The sequence below is a fragment of the Mytilus galloprovincialis genome, chromosome 1 (assembly GCF_965363235.1).
Source record: "Mytilus galloprovincialis chromosome 1, xbMytGall1.hap1.1, whole genome shotgun sequence".
Classification (NCBI taxonomy): Eukaryota; Metazoa; Mollusca; class Bivalvia; order Mytilida; family Mytilidae; genus Mytilus; species Mytilus galloprovincialis.
This window is the reverse complement of record NC_134838.1, coordinates 90771566-90786533: the sequence shown is the minus strand read 5'-3', so window position 1 is coordinate 90786533 and position 14968 is coordinate 90771566. Positions and strand designations below refer to the sequence as shown.

At 30.5% G+C, this 14968-nt stretch overlaps 1 protein-coding gene across 5 annotated transcripts in view; it reads right to left on the bottom strand.

Moving 5' to 3' along the window:
- Positions 1-14017, bottom strand: part of LOC143044444 (transformation/transcription domain-associated protein-like) — a 68454-nt gene extending 54437 nt beyond the window's left edge. For all 5 annotated transcript variants that reach the window (XM_076216470.1, XM_076216478.1, XM_076216496.1 and 2 more), the window contains exons 1-19: positions 13944-14017; positions 11515-11624; positions 10151-10200; positions 9744-9854; positions 8706-8810; positions 8114-8197; positions 5991-6185; positions 5419-5585; positions 4711-4807; positions 4079-4217; positions 3844-3922; positions 3207-3411; positions 2902-2993; positions 2392-2720; positions 2089-2230; positions 1868-1925; positions 1119-1172; positions 651-689; positions 241-337 (exon numbers count right to left, since the gene is read on the bottom strand). In XM_076216470.1, coding sequence (XP_076072585.1) covers positions 241-337; positions 651-689; positions 1119-1172; positions 1868-1925; positions 2089-2230; positions 2392-2720; positions 2902-2993; positions 3207-3411; positions 3844-3922; positions 4079-4217; positions 4711-4807; positions 5419-5585; positions 5991-6185; positions 8114-8197; positions 8706-8810; positions 9744-9854; positions 10151-10200; positions 11515-11608 — 2137 coding nt within the window. In that variant the 5' untranslated portion in view covers positions 11609-11624; positions 13944-14017. The remainder of the gene's footprint in view (positions 1-240; positions 338-650; positions 690-1118; positions 1173-1867; positions 1926-2088; positions 2231-2391; positions 2721-2901; positions 2994-3206; positions 3412-3843; positions 3923-4078; positions 4218-4710; positions 4808-5418; positions 5586-5990; positions 6186-8113; positions 8198-8705; positions 8811-9743; positions 9855-10150; positions 10201-11514; positions 11625-13943) is intronic.
- Positions 14018-14968: the final 951 nt, after the last annotated feature.

The window sequence follows — 14968 nt, the reverse complement described above, 5'->3', positions numbered from 1 at the left end:
CCTTACCATTCACCTAGAAACTTTTAATCAATCAATAGAGGTTTTCTCCCCATGGACCTTTATGAATTTGATAAACAGATATAAAGTTCATAAAATATCATCTTGAAACTTAAATCTTGCCTAAATTGTGATCTACCAATAGGTTGATCTTAGATCTTGTCATAACATTATCAATAAGGTTATTTGTTACAAATTTCTTACATTCTATACTAAATATAATTAGATGCTATAATAACTTACATCCCATTTCTTCTAATCTTGCCAGTAAATAGTCCACCAGTATTGTAGCAAAGGTTGGTGAGGTGGTAGGATTGGCCAAGAAAGAGTTAGCTACTATCTGTAAAATATAAAACAATCATGAGGCATTGGTGCTCATCTGTTTGAAATACAAAAATTATAAACATTGATGTATATTTCTATAAAAAAAATGTTTTTTATTATGTGGTGGTAAATCAAAGATAATTATTATAATCAATTGAGCTGGGTCCCAACCTCTTAAACTTCAGAATCATTTGTAACTGATAATGAAAGTATATTTATTACTTATTCATATGAAAGTCATAGTTTACATTATCTATGACTAAGAGTAATAGTTTAAATATCATAACTTTCAACCATTAATATAATCAAAATGTAAAGATATTGCATACCTGTAGTGCATAATTGTTATGGATTCTGTCAACCATGTACTGAAAGGAAAGAATCAATAGGATAAGAAAGTAAGTAAATTGACTATTCACTATTGTAGAGACTAGTGTGATCCATCACATATTTTATTCAGGAACAAAATATAATCTAACAAAAAATTCAACTGGTCTCAAATCTGATCAGTAATATCCTACACCTAAACTGACTTTCATGTGTTGTATTTGTAAGTTCTTACTGTAAAATTATTTTGTCTATTACTGTTTATGGACTTACCAATATGAGGTTATAATTAATTATAAATTTAGATCATCAAATATTGGTTACTGAAATCATCAGTGTAAAATTTATGTCTTTCTTAATATTTTATATACTCATAAAGTATAAGAGTTGTAAACTTAAAAATCTTAAATAAAATCACCATCTTTTGGACACTATGTTGGCGCACATGAATCTATAGTTAATAAAATTACCTCCACTGTTGTAGAAAATATTTCTTTAAATGTCTGAGTGTGCATCATGTTGAACTGTAATAATAAACCATCAAACATTGTGTTATATGTCAAATATCAACAAACACAGAGAATGCTTTCTAAGATGAGTTCTCATTTCTGAAGTCTGATATATAAAAGTTTATTAACAAGATGTGTTTTTTAAGTGCAAGTTACACAGAATTAAAAGACAATTTTCCAACAAGACATTACAGTACAGCAACACATCAGTGTGTTTGGTTTATAGCTCATCTCATATTATGTTCATACAGCAATCACTTTGATATCTTATGTTCAGTTGCTATATTGTTAGTTTACTGTCTCTCAAACATTTTTCAATACATTTTAGTTGTTCTTATTGTCTGAAAACATTGCTGTATGATGGGAAAACTTTTCATCTTGTTCAAGTATTCCAAAATATCAATTTTGTCTTTTTTATTTTTTTACAAACTATTTATATTTTGTAAATTCAGAAATAATTGTATGCATTTGTAATTGTAATTTTTGAAGAATGGACAGAAATGCCAGACAAACTTTTGGGATTTCATTTAAATCTGAAAACTGATGTATGTATCAAATATAAAAATGTGAGCTTGAACTATTTGATATTCATTTAGTTGCTGCATTATTCATAATAATGTCAAAATTTATAGTAGTGGGAACACTAAACTACCACCTTCTTATAATAATGACCAAAACATTTTTAATATGCTTTTCAAAAGAAAACTTACCACGCCTGCAAAGTGTTCTAATACCTCTTTCTCTTCTTTAGTTCTTACACTCTGAACACTGAAATAGTATAAAATAGATAGTTGTAATGAGTAATCTATCACAAAACCTCTGACTTACGTAAATTGTCAATGAAAAGCTTAAAATCATATTTTTACATGAAATAATCACTTATTTTACATAAATACAACATTTTTCTGTGTGAGTTTGAGAAATGACTTACACTGCTGGTCTGATAACAGCCTGTCCAGTGGGTGATACATTTATAGTATAGATGTCTAAAGCTTGAAGAGCATATTTCACAAGTCTTATGTAAACCAGTGTTTCTTTAGGCAAAAATTGCTTGGCTGGTATTGTGGTGGCTTCTGAAAGATAAAAAGATGCAAAAATTAGGTTTTTTGTACTTAAAATGACAAAAACAATGAACAATTCAAAAATTCTTTATTAACAGCTTACTCCTTATTCGGTCCTTTCAAATCAAAATATTGTTTGTTTAAATTTATTTATTGTTATTTATATATCCTACCTGTTCCTGTGGCTTTACATGAGACAATGCCCCAGGTTATAGTTTTTACTCCACACACTAATGTCTTGACCAAACTTCTACAGTCATTAACAGTATAGGTACTGGTCTGTCCTGGGGTTATACCAAATCTGTTTGTAGATTTATCTGGCCACACCTTGTCATCTTTATCTTTAGAGGAGGGATCATTCAAGAGAGAGGAAGGTAGTTTATTGTCCAGTACTGTATCAGGTGAAGGTTGTTTCTGTGGTTCTAGTACTGGTTTGGTGTCCACTTTTGTATCCACTTTAGAATCAAATGATGATGTCTGGGTCGTCTGAGGTTGTTGTTTACTGTAAATATAATTTAATAATTTTCTTAAAAGCTGTTAAAAAGAAATAAGATCTACTCATCTTTACTCTTTTTTTTCAAATGGTTTTCCTTTAAATGCATTCTATATAAATTAAGACAAACTGCTTTTTCAAATAAAATTTAGATTAATATAGATGATTTACAGATCAATATAGTACTTACCATTTCTGAAGAATCTGTGGAAGCTGTATTTTAGCAATAGACTTAAATTTGAGTACAAAGACTTCTAACATTCTCATTAATAATTCTCTACCCTGAAATAAAAAGAATATATCAATGAAATTGGTATGGTTTAAAAGCAATAAAATTTCAAAAGAACAAAATGGACTCATCATCGTTTAAAAATATGGAAACTTCAAACAGTAAATAAACAATTTTACTTGGATAAATTGTATCCATTTTGTTCATTTCTACATGTAATTTTAAGATTGAAAATAAAAGTAAGAGAGTTTTTATTATCTACTCACATTTCCATTGTCTTGTTCACTCTTAGCACGGATACATTCCACTAAGTTAAGTAAGAGTTTACATGACATGGTCTGTATACTACTGGGCAGGGAATCATCATGGACATTCTTAGAGAACAGATTTACAGCTAGTGACAGGTTACTGAGTGGCAGAGATTGTCTAACATGATGTACTAAGTCTGCTAATGTACTGTAGGCTAGTGGTCTGTAATGCAAGGTGACACAATATGTAGTTTTATAAAAGATTAACTTCATAACATTTAAATCAAAAACAATAATCAGTCATAAAAATCTTGTGATGATTAGGAAACGATTCTGCATATAAAAGTTATTGACTTAAGATAGCTATAAATGTTACAATTATATCTTCTAAAAGCATTTTGAAGTAATTTTGGGAACTTATATAGCTTGCTGTTTGGTGTCAGTCAGGGCATCTTGTTGAAGGCCATACTTAAGCCTAAAATTGTTTTCTTTTTATATATTGTGTCTTGGATGGAGAGTGTCTCATTGGCACTCACACCACATCTTCTTAATTCTATTCATTAATTACGAAAAATAATGTGTGCTACTTCAAATTTTACCACAACTGATTAAATTTTCTAGGTGATCAGTTTACTATCCAAACTATAATTGATACCTTAGAGATTCATATGTGGTCCAGCCAGTTCCAATAAGCACATTCTCATCAAATAGCTGATCTATACAGGTTACAAATTCTGAAAGCAAAAATAAAGAAATACATGTACCAATTTGTTTTGTTTAATTCCCTCATTGGGATTTTTTAATTACACTGACACAGTACTTTTGATTCATCATTATTTCATAATTCTTCATATTTCAGTTATGTATATTATACAAAATATTATACTTACTATTGCGTAAATCTGTAGCTAATATATGTCTGGCTGCAATTAGTAATTCTTTGCGCAAATGTGCCACTTCCTGTGGACAAAATGTTAACAATCCAAGCAGGCCTTTCACCATCTGTGCTGAGTGAGTTTGAACTTGTTCCTGAAGTAAATATTATCTTAGTTTAAAACAAAACATTATGTTTGTTACTTTTCTTCAGTTCTTTTTTTAATCTCTAGAGTACATGCCCTTAGTTGTTATCTATCATATTTGTTCATTGTTTATTGTTTAGTCATAAATCGGGCATATGTTGGTTTTTGTAATATGATAGAGCATGTCAGCCCTCATAAGACTATGGATTTTTGTCTGTTCTTGATGACTGAAAAAAACCTATAGTTGCTTACATCTAAATCATTTGTTCTCTAGTGGACAGTTGTCTCATAGGCAATCATACTTAAACTGTTATGAAAGTTTTGATGATTTTCTTCATGTTTATAACTTTTGTTGTAAGGAATACCACAATAAAATTAAAACTCTTAGCTCTGGCAAATAGTGAAATATTTACAGAAATTTAATCTTCTTGATTTTCATTCTTGTATTGAATGTATCTCTTTACTTTTGTTATGTATCTCAGTAATACTATCTAAGTAACTACCTGGTATATTCTGATAATGTAGGCTAAGAAAGATAAAGTTTTAATCTGAGCAGCTATGAAATCAACAAATATCTCCTTGTTGAAGGATGGACTAGCCCTGTAAAATATAATAAAAAAAAATCTTTTTAAAATAAATATATTTGTTTTGTACATAATAATTGCTTCAGAGGAGGTGGTTTGAACATTGAATAAAGACAATAGACAAGACAAAAATGAGTTATTTGTGTTTTGATAGATTTGGCCTCTGATGAGGAATTGAAATTGTGCAATTCTTGCGATTTAAAATCTGAAATTGATAATTTGGAAAAGTGAAATCAAGTTTTTTAACCTAAATATAATAACATATTGAACCTTGATACTTCAGAATAAATTGTTTAATCCATTTGAATTCAATACAAAGTAACAACAGCTTTAAATCTAGATATATTTTGGCAACATTCATTTAAAAATAATAATATAAAGTTTTAATCAGAAGAAAGGATGCAGGAACTGTGAATCAATTATTATTTGTTGGGTTCCAATTCTTTGTGGATTTCTTGGGTACAAATGAACCAACAAATAACACTTATTTATAGACTTGAATGCAGACCGTTATGAAACCACAAAAGTTAATATCCATAAAAAATCATTTTTTCCTTAAAAACTACGAAATCTCGTACAAAAGTACATAAATAAAGAATTGTGAGATTCTGTACAAATGTAACTTACCTTTGAACAGCAGATGGTTGTAAGATAATTGTATTCATGATAAGTGGAATGAATTCTGCTACTTCTTGGTGAACATTAGGTTTATATAACTGATACATTAACACAACAATTATAGGCAGCTCTGCTAACACTTTCAGAGACAAAGTTCCTTTGGGGATTATGTTGTACTGAAATAAAATAATACAAGTTGTGAGCATAAAATGTATTTGCATTAAATGCATCTGTTTTAAATGAAATCATGTTCTTTTTAAAACCACAAAAAATAATAGCTAAAGAGGAAGAGTTATGTCATAAGGATTTTAAAACTCAAAATATTTAATATGTATTCATTTTTTCCAAATATACATGTATTTCATATATGTCTCAAAAACAGTTGGATATCTGGATCATTATTCCAGCTGCAAATTATAAATAAAAGAAATGACACATATGTATAGCAAGCACTGTGGCTGATAGAGACCCAATGTTGCTCCTTTTGTTCCTAATTTCTTTTTGCTTTTGTCAATCATGGAGAACTTAAAGAAATTGTTTATGCAGAGTTTTCAAAATCTCAACAATAATAACAAACTTACAGAAATATTTTGATTGTCAGCGTTTTTCTTGTCTGTGAGAATTGTAGTTGTAGTAAAAGTCTCCTGTAATAACTGATCAACATTTATCTCTGTTACATCTTTTACTTTAATCTGATTCCTTGGTTCAAAGATTTTTGGTAAGTGGTTTGGTAAACCATTGTATATATTTTTAACAAACTGCAAAAAGTCCTTGATCTGCAAAACAAAGATAACACCATAAAATGTATATGCTAACATTCACATCATGTGGCAGGGGTGCATCAGGCCATTTTTAAAATGAGGGTTCTAAACCCATGAGAAAAGGGGGGATGGGGTTTTCCAATTCAACTATGTGTCCTAATTCAAATGCATTGATCGTCAAAACAAAAAGGGGGTTCCAACCCATGAACCCTCATCCTTGATATACCACTGTTTGGCTTCTGGTGGATAGTTGTCTTATTGGCATTCATACCATATCTCCTTATTGTGTATTTTTTCTTTGGGAACAGATACTGTAAACCAACTTATTTTCGCTGATACTTTATATCGTGTTTTATCCTTTCTAGTCCACTTCGTGGCTATTTAATTTCGTGATTTTTAAATTTTAGTTTAATAAGGAAAGATCAAAGTTTTACTATTTCGCATTAATTTTCTACTTGCGAAAGTCTCAAAAATAAATCGCTCGTGAAAATAAGTTATTTTACAGTAATCAGTATCTAAATACTGTTAAACTCACATCTGGATATCAATTGTGGTCATCCCTTACATTTTTACTTATGTTTACTCATGGCCATTTAATACAATCACACTTTTTGGCAGTTATAGCTCTTGAAATTTAATGTATGAACTTTTGTTCAGAGCTTGATGACAAAAGATTCTTTATAAACTATTACCCAACCGCACAATAACCACTTCAGGTGTTGGTTCACCTTGTTCAAACTATTTGATTAAAAGGATGAAGACTATTTTCTGCAAAATCAGTAACAAAATAAAAGTATTCAGTACCTTAAAATTGAACAATTTAGAATAAATTATTTTTCATACTTACAGAAATAAAATGCTGGAATAAAACAAATTGAGAATGAATGGAGAATGTGTCCATAGATGATGCCCCTGCTTGCATTTATAAAGTTAAGAAGGGAAATAACACAAGACCTGTAAAATTTGTACTTATTCTGAGTTTTGTGGTAATAAGCATTGTTTTATAAGTTTCATACACTTAGTTGAGGCAAACTAAAATTAAGAGAATGGAAACAAATATTTCAGCATTTTTTTTGTTTGTAAAAGGGCATTACATGTAAAAGTTACTCTTCCACCAAAATTCAATCTTGACGTTTGTTTTGTGGTAATAAGCATAACATTTGGTTAAGGAAAACTAAAGTAAGAGAATGAAAATGAAACAAAAAATTCAGCATATTTCCTAAATTGTAAAGGGGAATAACTCCAGAATAGTAAGAGTGATGCCACTAAAATTCAAACTTAATCTGAGTTTTGTGGTAATAAGCATTGTGTAAAAGTTGCATAACATTTGGTTGAGGCAAACAAAAGTTAGACAACAGAAACCAATTCTGAAACATGCATAACAAGAATGTGTCCTCAGTACACGAATGCCCCACTCGCACTATCATTTTCTATGTTCAGTGGACCGTGAAATTGGGGTAAAATCTCTAATTTGGCATTAAAATTAGAAAGATCATATCATAGGGAACATGTGTACCAAGTTTGAAGTCGATTGGACTTCAACTTCATCAAAAACTACCTCGACCAAAAACTTTAACCTGAAGCGGGACAGACGGACGAACGAACGAACAGACGAACGAACGAACAGACGGACGGACGAACGAACGAACGGACGCACAGACCAGAAAACATAATGCCCCTCTACTATCGTAGGTGGGGCATAAAAACGGACAAGGGTAAAACTTAATACCCCCTCCGCTACAGTTGAAGCATAAAAATACACCAAACCTACACAAACTATTAACAGATTGTTATCATAAATAAAAGTGCTTTTGAAAGAGTATCATCTTGAATGCACAGACACTTGCAATGATCTTAATCTACATGGGTATTTTATTAATTTAAAATATTACCATTGAGACTATAATCACCATCATTAATCTCTATGACAAATTTTCACTTACCTCTTCATTATACTGAGGTCTGTACTGTTTATGTAATTCTATAATAATCCTCAGACATACTATCACATTTTCTTCATTCTCAATCTGAAATATATAATGCATTCAATCAGAATCATAATGATAATATTATGTAGTGAAGCAACATTCCTATACATCTTATGTTTTCTGTGATGTTGACAACCAATGCAAATTTTAACTTAAGTCACTCACATAAACAGCATTCTTTTACATGGTAGAAAAGTTTTAAATATAACATATATAGATTCTACCCTGTATCGAGTGTTACACTATATTTATCCACATGGGACAGTTAAATTTTCAAATTCAAAACATAAGGTTCATTGAGCGTTTTAAATAATTAAAATTTAACTGTTGAGAGTGAATAAATTTAATATTGCACAAGATTTGGTGGTGGAATCCATTTCTCTAATGATTTTTAAAAGTAATGTAGCCAATTTCCCATCTTCTTTTTTATATTAAAGATAACACTGATAGAACAAAATGACAAAGAGTATAGCAATCAACAATAACAGAAAGCACAATGCCAAGTACTTTTTAATATGTTAAAAAACGTAACGCTATTTAATGTTACCTTCAGTAGTTTGAACATGAGAGATAAAATCTGTTGTACATATTTCTTTAGATGCTCATTGCTTGGTATACGATGAATGATTTCCAGCATCAGCTTCCGTAATTGCTAAAATAAATAAAACTTAAAACTTCATAGTATTTAAACAGAAAATTTTACAAGAACTTCAAAAATGAGAATGATGAAACGAGTTAAGAGATTTTAGAAGAAATTGTTGAAAGCCTCAGACCTATTAGAAAAGATAGTTTTGTGGACATAGAAGTATAGTTAAGCATAATAATAACGAAATAAAGAGCTCATGCCAAAAGATATAAACAATTCATCAAAATTTCATCCAAATTGGTAAAAGCATTTTGAGCTATCCAACATGATGTTGATAGATTAAAAGACAGATGGACAGACAACGGTATACCATTACACGTTTTGTAAACAGCGGAAATAAAAACTTAAATCTTATACTAATTCTCTAAGGACCAACTTTGGTTGAAAATTTCTGGTGGTTTCAGGACAGATTTTTTATTATTGAGAAAAACTCATGCCAAAAAAAAAGTGATGTCAATAGCTAACATGGCCCATAGTGCCGGTTGAGCTTAACATAAAGCCTTTAACATTATGTGTAATTACCCTAAGCAGGTCCAAGAATTTCTGACAGAGAATATCTTTTAAAGTCTTCTTTTCCTTTTGGCATAAAATTAAATAGAGATTTACTCAAAGAAAACCTTATCTTGTTAAACTAATATGAAATTATTCAAACAAATTCTGTTTTCAAAATTCTTCTCATAATAACCATTGGAATAATACATCATGTACATACAGTCCTTAAAACTGATTGTGTAAATTGTAAAATTAAAGCTTATTTTATACACATGATCCTCAATACAAATTTCTAAAAATAATCGCACATAGCGGTAGTAAAAATAACAGATTTTTCTTATGAAACATGTTTTGGGGCCCACAAATACACTTGAATAAACCAGAATAATCTATTTTATATATAAACTAGTTTTACTCACTGAACTTGATTTCTTTATGATAGATTACCTGCATATTCTGTTCAGCAATGAATTGAGGTTCTCCATCATCCAGAATTTTGAGGAATACTTTCAAGGCATCACATAAAAACTGTGGATACTGAGGTGATTGTACAACACTCTGTCAATTTTAAAAGCAATTATGATATACTTTTAGAAAGATCTTGCAGCAGTATAAATTTCTAGTAATCTCTGAATAACTGTATGACAAAACACTGCGTACCACTATAAATATATATTTTCACTTTAACAATAATGTCAATTGTACTGTGTTTTTTTCTGTTTTCCATGCTAAAATGGATAAAATAGTTTCAACTGAAATTTAAAGTGCATTCTATATTATTACAAAAAGCTACTATAAAAAATAATGTTCCAATTAGATAAATAAATAATATATGCATGAAAATGTATAATTACCTCAAAGTTTTCACTTAACTCCTGTGCAGCTTTCAGCTTTTTCTCAACAACTTAAAATACAAAAATAATAGATTATATAAGGCCACACCCAATTCATTTCTCGATCTTGACTCATACTATTGTAAAAAGGTAAAAGAGCAAGAGAATATCTAATTTTTATTTTTTCTTCAGATTTCTCAGAGGCAAACAAGTTTTTCTTCCAGCAAGTGACAATATTTTTTTTTAAATGTTAAAACAAAATGTATGGAACAAATCATATTCAAGTAAGCTGCATTGTTTTATATGTAATTTAGTCTAACCTCAGTAAGTTTAAGTCAAATATTATGAAGTTTCATGTTATTTTTACTAAACAAACTAATTCTGAATACAAAATTAAGGGAGTTTAAAATGAAATACAGTGTACTTTGAGGGCAATTAAGGCCCAAAATCAATATGCATTCTCCTTTATAAATAAACTTGATTAAAGTAATATGTAATAAAGTATTATTCTACAGATCAAAACTTGATCACAGGAACATCATTATAAATGTAAAGTAATATGTAATAAAATATCATTGGACAGATCCATTTAGTAACAGAGGTAGTCAGATCTTATCAGACTAATCTACATGTGACCTCTACTCCAGAGAGGAGATCATCAGTCAATATTGTAATCATTCTACCTCTTACAAAACCATACTATTAAACAAAGAATTTTGTTAACATTTTTTTTTTAAATATTTCATTCATTGAATATATTAGTTCCTACATATAACACAATAACAGTTATAGGGTCTATGTATTTATTTTATGTAACACCAAGTTTAGAAAATTTAAGGAGTTTTGAATGAAAAACAGTTACAGGCCAACAAGGCCCCAAATTATACATGTATTATGTTTTCTCCTTTTAAACTATACTCGACGACAGGGACATTATTATTATTTTTTAAGTTACCAGTACATGTAATGAAGTATTATCATGATTATTGGACAGATTTATGTATGTACAAATGTAAAAGAGGTAGTCAGATCTTATCAGACTAATCTACATATGACATCTACTCCGGAGAGGAGATCATCAGTCAATATTGTAATCATTCTACCTCTAACAACATGTACACCTCATTATTAACCTAAGAAACTTAATTCATTTCGTATAATGGTTCATATATTTATGACAATAGCTATTTCTATGTTCCATGTCAAAAAGACTTTATAAATTAGTTCCAAATAAATATAAGCCTAAAAATTAAGCAAATAAATCATATATTGTGATTAAAATAAAGCTATACAGTATCGCATGTATTGCAGATAAAAGATCTTGTATAATAAGTTAGATGCAAATCATTCGAAAAGAATTTTTTTTGTGTTTAAATAAACCATACTTCCTGGTGTAGGGTCAGCAATCAATGCCACATAGGATTTAAATGTGGTTAGCTGGGCGGTCAAATCATGTGGACTTAGTGGGGATTGCAGCATTTTGATACGCCTTTATCTGAAAATGAAAAAGCACAAAAATCATTAATGTTTTCCTGTAAAATTAAACATTTCTGCATTGTCCAACAATCAAAGAAAGACTTCAGTTACAAACAGAAAAGTCTCCATTGAAGATTTGAATTGCAGTGTTATCTGAATTAGACAGCTACATAGTTTTGAAATATACATCTAGGTAGATTACTTATGTATCAACCAGTATCAGACACTAAATCATACTTGTACCCTTAATGGGCTTATAACCTAACCATTGCTGAATAATACATTTAAATTGAGGTAAATTTACAAAAAAAAAATATTCTTTAAAGGAATTCATTACTTTTTGTTTTTAATCATCTCCTTTTACAGACCATTTTGATATTTTTTTTACATTTTCCAACATACCAGGCCTTTAACCCTTTCACCGATTGCTGCCCAGACAGAAGCTACTCTGAGACGATGGTTTCCCTGGCTACTATTACTCAAGTGGGAGATCTTCATAATAAATGTCAATAAAAACTTGTTTGTAGTTATTTGTGGATTTATTTCATTCACAAACATCATGTTCACAGTTTTGTTCATGTTTTGATAATTTATTCTTCATAAAATATTCAAATTTTCGGCATTATCTAGGTGAAATTCTCAAAATTCTGCTCTAAGACCCCAAATCGTAATTTTTTAACCCAAAACAGTATAGTTTTGAAAAATTTTATGAGGCTCAGGCTGTACAAATTCCTCGCACTGAACGATGTCCATTCCAAGTGTTATGTACATAAAACGACATTTTATGTCAAAAAAGTATACTAGTTTGGCTTCAATTCTTCCATATTCTTTCAAAAAAAATGTTCCCTCATTTCAAATTCTCGTAAATTCCGTAAATTTCGTCTGATTTTGACACGGTTTTCAACAAACGGAAGGGCCATGTTTACATTTTCATCCAGGTATTCATCAAAGAAAGATAACTCATGTTTGCACTGTTTTGAGCGGGAAATATAAAAGAGGTATTCCGATCCCGGTAAAACGGGACTCATCGTCAGCTGTCTGAAGCGTGAATCCCGGTAAACCGGGACTCATCGGCGAAAGGGTTAAGTTTTAACTTATCGTTTTAACTTGTCTTCTCTAGCAAGTTGCCAGAAATCAACTTTTTTGATTACTGAATTCACTTGCCTGAATCAAAGTGCAACATCTTAAATAATGCTGTTCCTAACTAATGACACAAGTATGTACAAACTTTAGACTTCTACCATATCTGATAAAGTCAATCCAGGAAAGTTAGTGCTTTGAATGTAAGAAATATTATGTACAATGTCTCTGTGGCATGTGAATTACTAATATCTTTAGGGTTCTCTTTAAGACACATACATGCATCGGGAAATTATCACAGACATCTTTGCACACTCTATGTAAGTCTAACTAATTTTTTGAACTCCAACACATACAAATAAGCGAAAACTAAATGAAGATGGGGGAAAAAACAACAAAAATACACACCTTCTTAAGTGATTATATGTTCTCATGAAATTGAGAAAATTTAGACGGACACCTATTGCATGTATACATCAAGGAGTTGATGAATGAAAAACAAATATCATATACAGTGAGAATCCCTAAACTCACTACTCGTTGCAATAACAGCACAAGTAATTTCTCATGTCAGATCTAGACCAGACCTTTTGCTTCTTGCTTTCACGCATTATCATTTGACTTTCTTGTGTCACATTTTTAAAAAAATCAGCCAATCTCTGTTACACTTAGACCAGAATTATGATTACTGACATGATTTAACAAAATTTACTAAAATTGTACCTTTATAAATCTAGAAATTATTAAGAAACTAAGGTTTCAACTCCCTCAGGCAAAGTTGGCTTTAGATGAATTTGGCTATTTATTTTTGGGTGTTTTTTGACATATGGCTCTTCAAAGGTCTCTGTACTTAAACATCTTCAGATTTCAAATGTTTGGCTTTGAGCGTTCTTGATGAATGTAAATCCAGAAAAGTGCTTCGGACGCAAAAAAATTTTAAACCTGTTGTTTTCAATTTTTTTTTGAGTGAACCACGTTTTAGCAACTGATAAGTGTTCTGTTGTTAGTGTAACTGCATAATTTAAATGAAATATACGTTTAAAAGTCACACAAAGTTTACGTTGTGTACATATATGCCGACTTTAAATGCAATTCACTAAATTCAGCACACACAAAAACAAGGGGAGATAATTAAATCAAACGATGAAATTATCGGAGTATTGAGGCTACAGAGCGACAGCAGCACATGGTGTGAACTTTTCTGTGTATTTATAATGATAAGTTATGTATAAGCTAGGTTCTTGTGTTTATGCATTACCTAAATAGTATGCTTTACATGATATATTAAGCAATTCGGTCTAACGCTTCTCATTCCGGAAATCTTAGTAGTGGTCTAAACTCTGAAGCAATGACGGACTAATTATGCATTTCTGTATTTGACAATTTTTTTTGATTAATTTAGATTTATCGGTTTATGCTCAAATATGAAGTTCAATGGTAGTTTAGCTATTAAAATCCAAGTGTTAGAAATGAATTGGCAAGCAATCTAGATGTAAAATTGCTAAGTATTAAAGATGAGGCTATTGAACCATGGGTAATTTTCTGTTAAGTAATTTTCCCGCTTTTATTTAAAAAGATTCTAAATACGGGGACAATATTTAAGTTTTGTGTGTATAGGAGGGAGAGGATTATGAAAATTAATACTCTGACCTTGTTAGAGCTTGAGATTATAAATCGCATGAGCTTGGTCTTATATTGGCACTTTTCAGTTTTCAGAAATTTACATGAATAGTCATAGACTACAGCCTTTTTTTTTTGGCACAGTGTCGCATTAGGGACTATACTAAGGCAGCAACCATTTGATTTTCTTGGGGGGGGGGGGGGGGGGGGGCTATGGATTTTTTTGGAAAAAAGTTTGTTTCCAGTTTTTTGAATAATTTGTTTTTGATTCTGAGAAAAAAAAATGTTTGTTTGACAACCTCAGCCGCCACTACATGTAATGCTAAAATTGAAAGAAAAAAAATGTTTTCGACTTGTCACGAAAAAAGTATATTGTTTTTCGCCACAGGCGAAAAAAAATCCAAAGCCCCCCCCCCCCAAAAATCAAATGGTTGCTGCCTAACATACTTAGCATAATAGTCCTTTTTTTAATCAAACTCCTGTTCAAAATTTCAAAATATGTATCTCAAACATAATACGCAACAAAACATGCTGTACTTCTTTCAAAAGTTAGCATACTATGTAATGGGATTAAAACTCTTATAATATATAGTACACAATTCACATAATTTCCTCAGAGAAGGTATTGAAAACCAGGTGCTCCGCAGGGCGCGGCTTTATACG